The sequence below is a fragment of the Acomys russatus genome, chromosome 29, assembly GCF_903995435.1.
Source record: "Acomys russatus chromosome 29, mAcoRus1.1, whole genome shotgun sequence".
NCBI lineage: Eukaryota > Metazoa > Chordata > Mammalia > Rodentia > Muridae > Acomys > Acomys russatus.
Window position 1 is genome coordinate 12,819,211 of NC_067165.1, and position 14,009 is coordinate 12,833,219.

General features: G+C 43.2%; 1 protein-coding gene across 1 annotated transcript in view; it reads left to right on the forward strand.

The window, feature by feature from the left end:
* The window catches only part of Zswim5 (zinc finger SWIM-type containing 5), a 104,667-nt gene that overhangs the window by 57,231 nt on the left and 33,427 nt on the right, over positions 1-14,009 (forward strand). The window contains exon 2 of the mRNA XM_051171492.1: positions 6,500-6,856. Within this exon, the coding sequence (XP_051027449.1) occupies positions 6,500-6,856 (357 nt within the window). The remainder of the gene's footprint in view (positions 1-6,499; positions 6,857-14,009) is intronic.

Here is a 14,009-nt window from a genome sequence, read left to right on the forward strand (position 1 = left end):
CGTGATTTCATGCAGTAGCGCCCGCCTAGAGGCCTTGGGGAGTCAAAAGAGCAGTGAGCAAATTGGTTTTAATTGCCCAGGCCTTGCTGGAGCTTTTCTCACACTTACCAACACAAAGGCCTTTGAACGGTGTCAGAGGGCTGTGCTGAGAAGTGTTCCTTTAGAACTCCGTGCGGATGATTCACATGAGGTGGCGGGACTCTGCCTTGCAGTTCACGAGCCCATCTTTATTCCCCCTGCGAGAGTGTCACAGAGCACTTGATAGTCAGCAGTTGCCCGGGAAACCAGGCAGATGTCAGAGTTTACTGACTTGTCACTAATGCAGGACTCTGTCGAATTACGCTTGCTAATTACTCTTACAAAGTTTTGGGTACATGCTTTAGGTCCAATAGTGTCCTATGCACTTTATTGCGACTGGCAGCACAGGTTGTGGAGCCGGGCTGCCTGTGCTCAGTCCTTTATTTCTGGGCTTCAGTTTCCTTGCTGAACGCAAGAAAGAGCAGGCGCCCCCTTGTGCTGAGGACCTAACCAGCTAACACATGGAAAACACTGAGAATATACTGTGTGGCGTGTAGTAAGTACTAAATGTCAACTAATAAAATGGCTTGTGCTTTTATTTTTACTTTGAGACAGGCTTTCTCTATGTAGCCCTGGCTGTCCTAGAACTAGCTCTGTAGACCAGGCTGGCCTCAAATTCACTGAGATCATGCCTGCCTCTGCCTCCATATTGCTGGGATAAAAGGTGTATGCCACCACCACCCAGCATGTAGTTTTATTTTTATTTTTTTAAATTATTGACCCTGTCTCAAAAAAAAGCCAAAAAACAGCAGCACAGCAGCAACAACAATCATAATAAGTTATTGAAAGAGAGCTAATGTGGAAATGGACATGTCCAGCACCTGTGAAGGCCAGAGGACAGCCCTCAGGAGTTGGTTGGTTCCCTCCTTCCAGTGCGGGACCTGAGGATCGAACACAGGCTATCAAGCTTGTGCGACAAGGGCTTTTACTTGCTGAGACATCCTACTGGCCCTCATGTTCTATATTTTTTAAAACCAATCATATGTGGTGGTACATGCCTGAAATCTCAGCATTCAAGAGACTGAGACAAGAGAATTGGTCTGAATTCAAAGGCAGTCTGAGGAAAGACTCTCAAAAAATTAATTAACTAATTAATTAAAGGTTATAAAAACTAGCATAAGCTAGCTGCAGTCCATTTAAGGTATCAATATAAATTATGGAAAAGAATCTTATTATAGCAATATTACTAACTTCTATATAATTTTTTGTTTTAAAAATGTCTTATTTGAGAATTATGTAATTTCAAATATCTCCTAACATACAGTTTCTAAATCACTACAAGAAAGATGAAAATTCAATAGGAATTTTAAATCACTAAATATGTTTCACAAATTATACACACACACACACACACACACACACACACACAAAATACTAAGTAATTCTTAGCTCAGGAATGTACACCATCTGATTTTCTTCGCTAAAAATTCAACCAGCACAGTATATAGGCAGTGTGCAATAGGCAAAGGGTTTATGTACATAAGAGCGTGGCAGTAGGTGCCTCAGTTTACAGCTATGACAGTTCGTCTAGCAGAGGTATCAAATTTGAAGGGGCTTAAGGAAAGTAGATTAGTCTGTAGGACCATGATTGGAACATCAGCAACACCAGCAATGTCTCCACTCTCTTTTGGGGCCTTTCTTCTTGACCGCTGGCTTCAAAGGCATGTAAATTTCTGCTGAGGCTGCAGAAATGGGGCTCCTCCAAAAACCAAGTCCAGTTCCACAGCCTGCAGCCTCTGTGTGTAGCTGCCACCTGCCCTTGCATAGCAAGACAAAGGCTGGAACAGAACCTGGAAGCGAAGTCCTCGGTTTTAGTAAGATGCACTCTGGTTTCTAGCACTTTCTTAGTTTAACACACTGACGAGTTTCTTTCATATAAAGGTGTTATGGAACATATTTCTTTAGTGTCCTAGGTTAAGCTCCTTATCTACAGGCAGCAAACAGATAAGTAGAAGTTACAATAGCATTAGCTCCTCCCCTCATACTGGGTTGAATAAAGTATTTGTCCCACCCATTGTATTTCAAGAATGGTTGCTTCTGTCTGTCATGTGATGATTTCCTTGAATGTGTTTGTTATTTCTTTTTTTAAAGTTATTTATTTTTATTTTATATGCATTGGTATTTTGGCTGCTAGCACATCTCTATGAGGGTGTCAGATCCCCTGGAACAGGAGTTACAGACAGTTGTGAGCTGCCATGTAGGTGCTGGGAATTGAACCCGGGTCCTCTGGAATAGCAGCTAGTGCTCTTAACCACCGAGCCATCTCTCCAGCCCCGTGATTGTTCTTTCTTGTTTAGAGCTACTCATTGTTCTCTGATTCTGGTGCTTAGAATTACAAAATTCATCAAAACTTGCAGCTCCCGTACTCTTTCCCGTCATGACAGACAAATGTCCATCACTCAAAAGAGTCTGAGAATCTCCAGCTGGAGATGAGTCTTTTGTTGCTTCATTGTTGTTGAGAATTCTCCATTCACATCCTATATTGATAACCTAGGCACCTACAATCAGACTACATTGAGGACAGGACATATCACTGGCTCTGGAGAATTGCATCTTGATACTTAAGACACGTGGCTCGTGGGAGAGCATACAGAAGGGCTGGTAGATGTCATCTCTTGAGCCACTGCAGCTCCAAAAACAGCTGCATTGAAGCAGGAAGACACTGTCAGTTAACTTTGTATGTAAATTCTTGTCACTTTGTAAAATTAAATTTTTGTATCTTAATAAAATTGTTTAATTTGCTGATATATTTTAATCACCAATCGGGAATCTTTTAAACATGTTTAATCCTCTGGAATTACAGATGAATATGTAAAGATTCAATTTAGTGTTCACTTATTTATTCATCTGTAAACGGATACTTATTAAGCCCTTCCAATATGCCATCTGAAAACATAAAGATGAAACCAAACCCTTGTTTACAAGAATTTCTCAATCTATAGGGAGAAGACAAACATGAAAACTATTAAGTACACTGACAGTCATTTGTTCAAATAAAGATAAAACTGATTAAAACAAGAGCCCTGAAAAAGCATTTAGCTAGGTGTCCAAAGGCATAAGGCAAGACTTCTCGGAGTAAATATCATGTGAATTGAGAATTCAGAATGAAGAGGGGCTGAGAAGGTCACACTGGTAGAGGGAATCTTGCATATAAAAGCATAACGGCAAAGAAAATGGAGAAAACCCACCACAGTAAAGAGTCACTCAGGAAGCTTGTGTTTGTGTGCTGATTGTGGCAGCAAGGCTGAAGACTGAGAGATCCCGGCGCAAGTTGTACTGTCCCGTGACCAGTGACGAGACATTAAAGGATTCAAAGCTGTAGCATTCAGCAAACATTTGTGTCAAGGTCTGTTCTTGTAATCAGTACCAGAAATACAAGATAATGTGGAAATTATATGGTTTTCCAATAAGAGGGGGAGTAGTCTGCTAAGGTTACTCAGCAGGTCATGAAAGCTGAGGACCTGTGTTTAGTGTCCAAAGCCCATATAAAGGTGGAAGGAAAGAACTGACTCCACACAGGACTGTCACATCTTACACACACACACACACACACACACACACACACACACACACGTAATAAATAAGAATTAAAAACAAAAGAAGACACCCAGTGTGTGTTCATGCTTAAAAATGGCTACCATTTAAAATTTATTTATTGATCACTGAAAGAATCACTTAGGATATGTAGCTCAGTGGTAGAGTACATAAAGCTCTGGGTTCGAGCCCCACTACTGGCAGGATAGAGGTGGTTACTAAGCAATTGGCTGTATGTGGAAAGCACACTGATTTGAAAGAATCAGTATAAATCTATTATTTCTAATTTTTAAAGCCCAAAATATTTCAGAAATTATAGCCATTTAAGTTTTTGTTCTCATGGCTATAATCATGCAAATTACATGACTGTTCTGGGCAATCAATGAAATGATTATTTCTTAGGTCTTTATTATTTGATTCTGGACAAAATCTTTCTTGTGAAATAGAATATAAACTCCACAGGCATAAATGCTAAAGCCTTTTCATTTTAATGGCTCAATAACTTGAGGTACCAGGTGGTTTAATGTGAAGTGATATTTGAGCTAAGCAGTGGACTATAGAATTTCCTTATTTGAGAAAGAGAAATGTTACCACATATGTACGATATTACCTATTATTATATTATATTATGTTGTTATGTATTTATATATCCATATCGAAAAATTATCTTTAGTACTTTGTGTTTGGTTCAAGGTCAAGCTCAGTCTGTTTCTGGACTCATAAGCTATTTTAATGATGAAAACAATGTTGAGGGAATTTTCAGATCATTTCTATTGCTTCTTGTACTGCCACTCAGTGTAATGGGTAGGAGAGCCAAACTTGTTGTAAATTACAAGCTACTCATGGGTTTGGGTTTTTCTGGGTTGATTTTGTTTTGTTTTTTCTGAGACAGGGTTTCTCTGTGTAATGGTCCTGGCTATTCCTGGAACTAGCTCTGTAGACCAGGCTGGCCTCAAACTCAGAGATCTGCCTACCTCTGCCTCCGGAGTGCTGGGATTAAAGGCGTGCACCACCATACCTGGCTCACTTACGGCTTTTAACAAGTGTTTGGTGCATATTTGAGCACAGCAAATTCTAGCAAGGGGTCTTCTTCCAAGTATTTGGTTGTCCGTGCCCTGTGAGGGCATTTTAATGGATTTTAGTTTTTGTTTTTGAGACAAAGGCTTGCTATGTCTATAAAGCCAAAGCTAGCCCCAAACTCATGATCTTCCTACCCTCACTCCACAGTGCTGCAGTCACAGACATGTGCCACCACTATGGGTTTGACACACTTGTTGATTCTTGCCCAAGTGATACTTGAGTACATGTTGTTGACAGTAAAGGAAGTGTAACATGCTCACAACATGGCATTCTGGTAGGAGGTCATAGCATGCGTGTATGTATATATAAAAGGCCAGTGACTTTCCTAGAAGTTGAGATAACAGGGCCATCATGGTATATAATGGAGAAGGGGCTATGATATGATTTTATTCCTATATTTTCAAACAAGGTAGAGCTGTATAGGAGTCTAAATCACAGCTTGGAATAGAAATTTGATTTTTTTGTTTTGTTTTGTTTTTTGGTTTTTCAAGACAGGGTTTCTCTGTGTAGTCTTGGCTGTCCTGGACTCGCTTTGTAGACCGGGCTGGCCTTGAACTCACAGAGACCTGCCAGCCTCTACTTCCCAAGTGCTGGGATTAAAGGTGTGTGCCACTACGCCTGGCTGAGACAGGGTCTCTCTGTAGCCTGGCTATGCTGGACTTTCTATGTAGACGAGGGTGGCCTTGAACTCACAGAGATCCACCTCTGCTTCTGCCACCCAAGTGCTGGGATTAAAGGTGTGTGCCGTCACACCTGACTACAAGATTTCTTAAATTTTAAGGGTTTATTAGCCATTTGAGACTGCAATGAAAACTGAACTATCCTTCCTGAAAAATATGTACAAAAGTATATTAAAAGTTTTTTCATTAGTCCAAGAGATTCACTGCAAGTTAAAAGATTCTTGTTTTTCTGGGTTGTGTATTCCTGAACATGTTGTTGCCTAGGCAGATCTCCCCACCTGTGTAGGAGATGCCCACTGTAAAGGCAGATCTCCCCACCTGTGTAGGAGATGCCCACTGTAAAGGCAGATCTCCCCACCTGTGTAGGAGATGCCCACTGTGTAGGCAGATCTCCCCATCTGTGTAGGAGATGCCCACTGTGTAGGCAGATCTCCCCACCTGTGTAGGAGATGCCCACTGTGTAGTTAGATCTCCCCACCTGTGTAGGAGATGCCCACTGTGTAGGCAGATCTCCCCACCTGTGTAGGAGATGCCCACTGTGTAGGCAGATCTCCCCACCTGTGTAGGAGATGCCCACTGTGTAGGCAGATCTCCCCACCTGTGTAGGAGATGCCCACTGTGTAGTTAGATCTCCCCACCTGTGTAGGAGATGCCCACTGTGTAGGCAGATCTCCCCACCTGTGTAGGAGATGCCCACTGTGTAGGCAGATCTCCCCACCTGTGTAGGAGATGCCCACTGTGTAGGCAGATCTCCCCACCTGTGTAGGAGATGCCCACTGTGTAGGCAGATCTCCCACCTGTGTAGGAGATGCCCACTGTGTAGGCAGATCTCCCCACCTGTGTAGGAGATGCCCACTGTGTAGGCAGATCTCCCCACCTGTGTAGGAGATGCCCACTGTGTAGGCAGATCTCCCCACCTGTGTAGGAGATGCCCACTGTGTAGGCAGATCTCCCCACCTGTGTAGGAGATGCCCACTGTGTAGGCAGATCTCCCCATCTGTGTAGGAGATGCCCACTGTGTAGGCAGATCTCACCGCCTGTGTAGGAGATGCCCACTAAACTGTAAATGACTAACCCCTTGAGTGTGTAATAAAGACTAAGCAGCATGTTTCTCTTTGTTTCCTTAGGCTTCCATCTGAGCGGCACAGTAACTGAACCCGCCACCCCTTCTGAAGCAGCAGTGACTTATAAAGTTGCAATCAGTTTTGATCGATGCAAAATCACATCTGTGACCTGTGGCTGTGGGAATAAGGACATATTCTACTGTGCTCATGTGGTAGCACTCTCACTCTACAGGATCCGGAAACCAGACCAAGTCAAACTTCGTCTTCCTATCTCAGAAACCCTTTTCCAGATGAATAGGGACCAGCTACAGAAGTTTATCCAGTATTTAATCACAGCACACCACACCGAAGTTCTTCCTACTGCACAAAAACTGGCAGATGAGATTCTATCCTCCAACTCGGAAATCAACCAAGTGAATGGTAATTGTATAACATTTTCTTGATTTGAAAAAGTTAACTTTTTACACAGAGAAATCCTGTTTTGGGGTGGGGTTACTGTTTCCACAAATGCTATTTAAAAGCAACCCTTTTCTCTCTACTGTGTTGCTTTATTGTATTTAAAGAGGCTGTAGTTTTTCTACTGTTGTAATCCAATCTTAATCAATTCGTTCTGTCCAAACAATTGTGGTTGACTCTTAGTTTCTTTTCTTTTCCTTCCTCCCTTCCTTTCTCCTCCTTTTCCTCCTTCCCCCCACCCCCCACCGGTTTTTCCGAGACAGATATTCTGTGTACATTTGGCTGTCCTGGAACTCACTCTGTGGACTGAGCTGCCTCCCAAATGCTGGGATTTAAGGCGTGCGCCACCACCGCCCAGCAACTCTTAGTTTCTAAAAGCAATTCATTTCTATTCTATAGATGTTTTGGCGTGAAGTGTTGGTAGCATTCTACTTCTTGACTTTATTGGTAGTCACGCAGTTTTAATCACTATGTAATGATTTCTGCTATAGATTGTGCAGTTTTCATAACTGATATTATAATAAATATTTAAGGTCTAAGGAAGTAGGTCAGTGATAGAGCTCTGGCCTGGCATGTTCAAGACCTGAGTTCAGTTCCTAGAGCTAGGATAAAAGTAGAATTTAGTTAAATTTTATTCCTTTCCCCATTTTTCGAGGCAAAGTTTCTGTGTGTAGCCCTTGCTGGCTTGGAACTCACTCTATAGACCAGCCTGGCCTTGAACTCAGAGGTCCTCCTGCCTCTGCCTCTGAATGCTGGTATTAAAGGTGTGCACCACCATGGCCCAAGTGTTAATAGTGGTAAACTATAACTGGTGGGGTTTTTTTTTTTAATGCTTTGGTATAATTTCTATAGTAAGTAAACACTACTTCTATAATTCAAAAAGATATTTAAGAACAAAAGGTACAGTGGCCACACCTATAATCCCAACACTTGGAAAGTAGAAGGAAAAGGATCAAGAACTGAAGGTCATTCTCACTTCACAGCAAGTTCAAAGCCAGCTTTAACCACACGAACCCCTACGTGAGGAACAGGGGTTGGGGATGTGGTCCCTCAGACCTAAACGCTCCCTTAGGGCATGCGCCATTGTACAGCCTCATGAGAAAAAGCCAGCTCCTGAAATGCTTTACAAAGCGAACTTATCCTAATAATAGACAATCAGAGGATTTTAAAGTCATAGATGGTGTGATATTTCTTATTTAGTTGTGTGCTTCCTGTGGCTTGATTAAAATTATTTATAAAAGATACCCCCTTGCAGCTGGGCATGGTGGTGCACGCCTGTAATCTCAGAGTCAGAGGCAGGCAGATCTCTGTGAGTTTGAGGCCAGCCTGGTCTACAAATTGAGTCCAGGACAGCCAAGGCTACACAGAGAAACTCTGTCTCAAAACAAAAACAAAAACAAAAACAAAACAAACAAAGATGCTCCTTCCATTTTATCTTCTCTGAGCACCCCGAGGAAGAACCTAGACCATCACTATCATACTAAAGAACCGTTTACTTTGAGTTGTTACCAGTACTAGAAAAAAAGGTAAGTCACCTCTGTTGGCGTACTTTTAACCAACTTTTTTTTCTATTTTGGGTTCCTTAAATCTCTTCTTCCTCCACTCCAATCCCTTCCAACACCCCAACACGAGGTAGGGGATAAAGAAAGTTAGTGGGGAGAGGGGGCATAATTTTCCTTAGCTGTTTCCTGCTGTTTTGGGTCATCAGGTTCCTTGGGGCATCTTCGTTTCAGGGTATCTCTGACTCGCACTGCATCAGCAGCCATCAGGAGCAGCAGGGGTTAGCACCCGCAGCCGCCTTCTTTCTTGGAGCCCCCAGCCTCTCTTTGGAGCTGGCTTTTATCCCCACTGACAAAGACCACACCGCAGAATGAGGTAATTCCCAACTGACAAACATCACGTCCCCTCTCTGGAGGCAACTATCAGCTGTGGACAAACTGGAGCAGCCCCATATCCCACACCTGGGACTAAAACAAAAACATGTTTACGTATAAACCAAAACTTCCACAACACACCTCATTCTCATTCTTTTTATGAGAAGGCTCAAATATCCAAACCAACAAACCTATATAGGAACATTTAGTTTAATGTATTCAAATTTTAAATCAACAGGTATGGACTGAGAGTTAGTGGACAGCTAACAAAGCCGGTTTGTAAACTCCAGGTATTGCTGACTTAATTGAAATGGTTCTGCTCACTTCTCCCAAATATTTCTCCTCCTCCATCTGACTTTTGAATGTGGGCGTTTCTTTTTTTTTTTCTTTTCCTGTTATTTTTACTTATTATGTATACAGTGCTCTGTCTGCATGTACGTCTGCCCGCCAGAAGAGGGCATCATATCACATTACAGAAGGTTGTGAGCCACCATGTGAGTGCTGGGAATTGAACTCAGGACCTCTGGAAGAACAGTCAGTGCTCTTAACCTCTGAGCCATCTCTCCAGCCCAGAGTGTGGGCATTTTTTATTCATCTTCTTTACTGGCTCATTTTATATGATCTCTATAGACAATTTCAGCTGTCCCCTTGATTTTGGATGCTACCCATGTATCGTGATTCACAGACTCGTTTTCCCAGTTCAGCTTTTGTGAGCTTTATATATCCACCTGCCTTTTATATCACAGAGACATCCCAAAACCCGGGTCCAGATAAGAGCTTATCATCTGCGTTCTCTTGCCTTCTTAATTTTGGGCAGTGCCAGGGGGTGGACTGAGGGCCTTTCATATGGTAGGCAAGTGGCCTACCACGGAGCTGCACCCTGGCTGGAGTGCACTTCCTCAAACTCACTTATTCCTCTGGTTACTCACCATCTCAAGGATGGTCTATGCTCTAGACTCTGAGACACACCTGCATTCGTCTCTGACATCTTTTCTTTGTACGTGCATTCCACTGAAAAATCTGACCCTCTTAGATACTCATGATTTTCATCTCTATAGCACCCTCGCCCTAAATTAAACCATTGTGATCTTTCACCTAGATCGCCACACTGTTCCCCTTTATTCTGTGCTCTGTAGAGCCATCCCTAGTGAGTTTTTCCATAACTACAGATATTGTCACGCCATTTCTTTTGCTTGTTTGTTTTTCAGATGGGGTCTCACTCTGTAGTCCTGTCTGTCCTGGAACTCACTGTGTAGACCAGGCTGCTGGCCTTGAACTCAGGGTTCCGCCTGCCCCTGCCTCCCGAGCGCTGGGATTAAAGGCGTGGTCTTTGGTCTCCTCTTACTATTAGGAAGAAGTCCACATTTCTTTGGCCTACACATGAACTGGCTTTTGCCTACATTTTTACATGATTTCCCTCAAGAGAATGTCTTCTCCCATTACAGCTGTATTTAAGTACGTGTAGTTTATGACTTCATACTGTCGTTGAACAAAAAATACACTCAGTGCCGGGCGTGGTGGCACACGCCTTTAATCCCAGCAGTCGGGAGGCAGAGGCAGGCGGATCGCTGTGAGTTCAAGGCCAGCCTGGTCTACAAAGTGAGTCCAGGATGGCCAAGGCTACACAGAGAAACCCTGTCTCGAAAAACCAAAAAAAAAAAAAAAAAAAAAAAAAAAAAAACCCAAAACACTCAGCATTTCCCTCATGCTGTGCCAGGCAGTCTCCCATTCACTCCCCCAGTGTCAGTTTTTAAGCCTACTATGGCCTCTCCTTCCAAGTGGGAGTGTGTGTGTGAAGAACTGGGGACGTAGTTTTTGCTCTGGGTTCAATATCCAGCATAACAGGAAAGTAGATTCATATTCGTTCATATTCTCTCTCTCTCTCTCTCTCTCTCTCTCTCTCTCTCTCTCTCTCTCTCTCTCTCTCTCTCTCTCTGTGTGTGTGTGTGTGTGTGTGTGTGTGTGTGTGTGTGTGTGTGTGTGTGTCTGTCTCTCTCTGTCTCTAGTCAAAAGCCTCCAAGAGGACAGGGGCTGTATCAATTTTGTTTCTCACTAAATATTAGTATTTGCCACAAATTCTGCTATCAGGTTCTTGGTAAATACTGGTTATTGGCTAGCTCTTTTCTGCTCTGTTTTGAAATAAGATCTCACTATATTGCTCCAGCCAGAACTCGTGAACAAAGGGGCTCTCCTTCCGGAGCCTCACAACTGCTGGGATTAGAGGCATGTGTCACTGCTTCTGGCTAAATGTTTGCTTAATAAGTGAAATTGTTGGGGTTGGAGAGACGATCAGTGGTTAAGAGCGCTGGCTGCACTTCCAGAAGACCCAGGTTCAATTCCCAGAACACACATGATAGCTCCCAACCATCGATAACTATAGTCCCATATAACTGGAGTTATTCATACCAGATCCCTTCTGATATACAGACAAAACACCCATCTACATAAATAAGTCTTTTTTAAACAAACAAATGATACTGTCTCATGAAATGGTCCATGGTGCTAAGCATGATGCTCCCAGTACTTTGGAGGCCAAGGAAGGAAGATCCAGAGTTCAGGGTTAACCTTGTCTACATCATGAAATTGAAGCTAGCCTTGTCAACATAGGAAGATAGCTTGTTACACACACACACACACACACACACACACACACACACACACACACACACACACGCTTTCTCTGGGGTCTCTTGCCATTTCATGCTTTCTTCAGATGACTATAATAGTCTTACAAGCCACACTGATTCTGTTGTATCTTACCTAAATGTTGACTGACTCTCTTCTCTTTCCTTTGCAGTGACCTAGCCCTGGCCTAGCAGATCATTCTGTAGAACTGCACTAGATATTTTTCTAAGTGCCTGATTTCTTCCACAGATGCTATGACCAGGTGGATCCAGAGTGTTCTCTGCTTTTATTCAGACCTCCTGGAATCCCAGGAGAACCTATCATTCTGTACTTCCATCCAGCTGACTAAGGCCAGCCCTCCTCTTGGGCAGGCTCCTAAATCTGCTTTTCATCTAATTGAGACACCGAAGATGACAATTGGTCCCACTGCCTCTGCTCTGCTGCTAGACCACTGTTGTTACTCTTTCCTTAGTCCTTAGCCCCAAAGTACCCAGAAACCCAGTCCTTCGCTTAACCTAATTTATCTCAGTTCTGTCTCTGCTGAGCTACAGATTCGGTTCCAAAACATTCCACAAACGTGTCCAAAAATTACCCTAACAGTTACCAGTGCTATGCTAATAAATTATTCATCCAAAGCTAGCTGTGGTGGTGCATGCCTATAATCCCAGCACTCTGCAGAGGTAGGCAGATCTTCGTGAGTTCAAGGTCAGCCTGGTCTACAAAGTGAGTCCATGACAGCCAAGGCTACACAGAGAAACCCTGTCTTGGGAAAAGAAACCATCCAAAGCTGGGCATGATGGTACATGCCTTTAATCTCAACACATGGGAGGCAGAGGCAAGAGGATCTCTGTGAGTTTGAGGCCAGCCTGATCTATAGAGTGAGTCCAGGACAGCCAGGGCTGTTTGATACACAGAGAAACCCTGTCTTGGAAAACAAAACGAAACAAGATGTCTCGTGTAACACAGGCTGTCCTTACATTCACTATGTAATCAAAGATGGCTCTTGGTCTTTCTGCTTCCACCTCCTGAGTGCTGGGGATCACATATGTGCCACCATTATATGTGTTCGACTAAGAGGGGAACCATATCCGGGGAGCCGGGAGCCAAGGACTACCACAAAGTCATACCACACAACAGGTCTCACACAGGACATTTATTGGGAGGGCAAAATACAGGAAGATGGCTGCCTCTGCTGGCACGGGCAAGAGGCAGCAGAGCACTCAGCAGAGGGCAGGCTTCAAGATGAGGTTTTGGGGGAGCAGAGCTTTCCAGGGATTAGAGGGATTATGTGGCCTGATCTTGGGTGCGCTCTTCCTTCCATCCTTCCTCTTCCTGTAGGGCAGGGCATGGCCACCCTCCCACCTCCAGGGGCTTACATTATCATACCTAGCTAAAAATATAGTTTTAGTTTCTAAAAAATATTTTTAATTTTAAACATAATATACGTATGTTAATACAGATTTGAGCTTGACAGAGGAGCAAAGCAAAGTTAATAAATAGTACTTTCCTAGTAGAGGAAATGTTATAATTTTTTTCCTCCTGTGTTTTGAAGGTACAGACCAGAAACAAACTCATTTTCCCCCTACCATACCCTCAGAATGTAGCATAGAATGCCTCTATGATCAACTATTTGGGAATTTTTTTCTCTGCATACCAACCTACCAATCCACAGCAGACACCAAAATGTCCTCTGATACAGTTCATTTTGATAATAACTGCCTAGAGATGGTTTAAGACTACATGTTGAAGGCCCCGTCTCCAGAACGATTCCCTACTTCTGTCAGCCTCGTGCCCACACTCCTCTCATGATGTTCACAGAATCAGGGAAGCCTTTTACTTACGTTTGCAGGTTCTTTACTCTATTTTGTCTTCTGAGACAAGGTCTCCCTGTGTAGCCTTGCCTGTCCTGGACCAACCTGGCCTCGAACTCACAGAGATCCACCTGCCTCTGTCTCCCTGAGGGCTAGGAGTACAGGCGTGTGCTACCACGCCTGGGCACAGGTTCTTTATATTACAGAAGGTACAACTGGAAAACACAGAGGGCAAAGCATATGATACAAGAGGCCATGGTTCCATACTTTCTCCAAGTATAGTGCTCTTCGGTTTGGTTTGGTTTTGCTTATTGGAAATGTCATTACATAGATATGGTTGATAACATCATTGGCTGTTGGTGAGCAACTTAACCTTCAGGACTCTTCTCTCTCCTCATTAGAGGTTGACACCTGGGACTAAATGTCTTAACTCTCTACCTGGGGTGGGCAGAGCCATTACTAAGATGTCTAGCTCGTCTCAACTGTCATCAGCAACATTAGCACACATAAAGGCAGCGCTTTGAAAATTCCAAGGACTTCAAAAGTTGCGTGCCTGGAGATATGGCTCAGCAGTTAAGAATACTTGTTGCTCAAGAGAAAACCTGGGTTTGATTTCCACACTCCCGTTGTGGAACCTGTTGTAACAACCTGTTGTAACCCTAGTTCCAGAGGATTTGACATCCTCTTCTATCTTCCTCAGGCACTGCACATACATGTAATGCACATACATACATAAGGCAAAATACCCATACATATAAGTTGAAAATCTTCTAAAAATAACTGTATGCCATAAAATATAGGACAGAG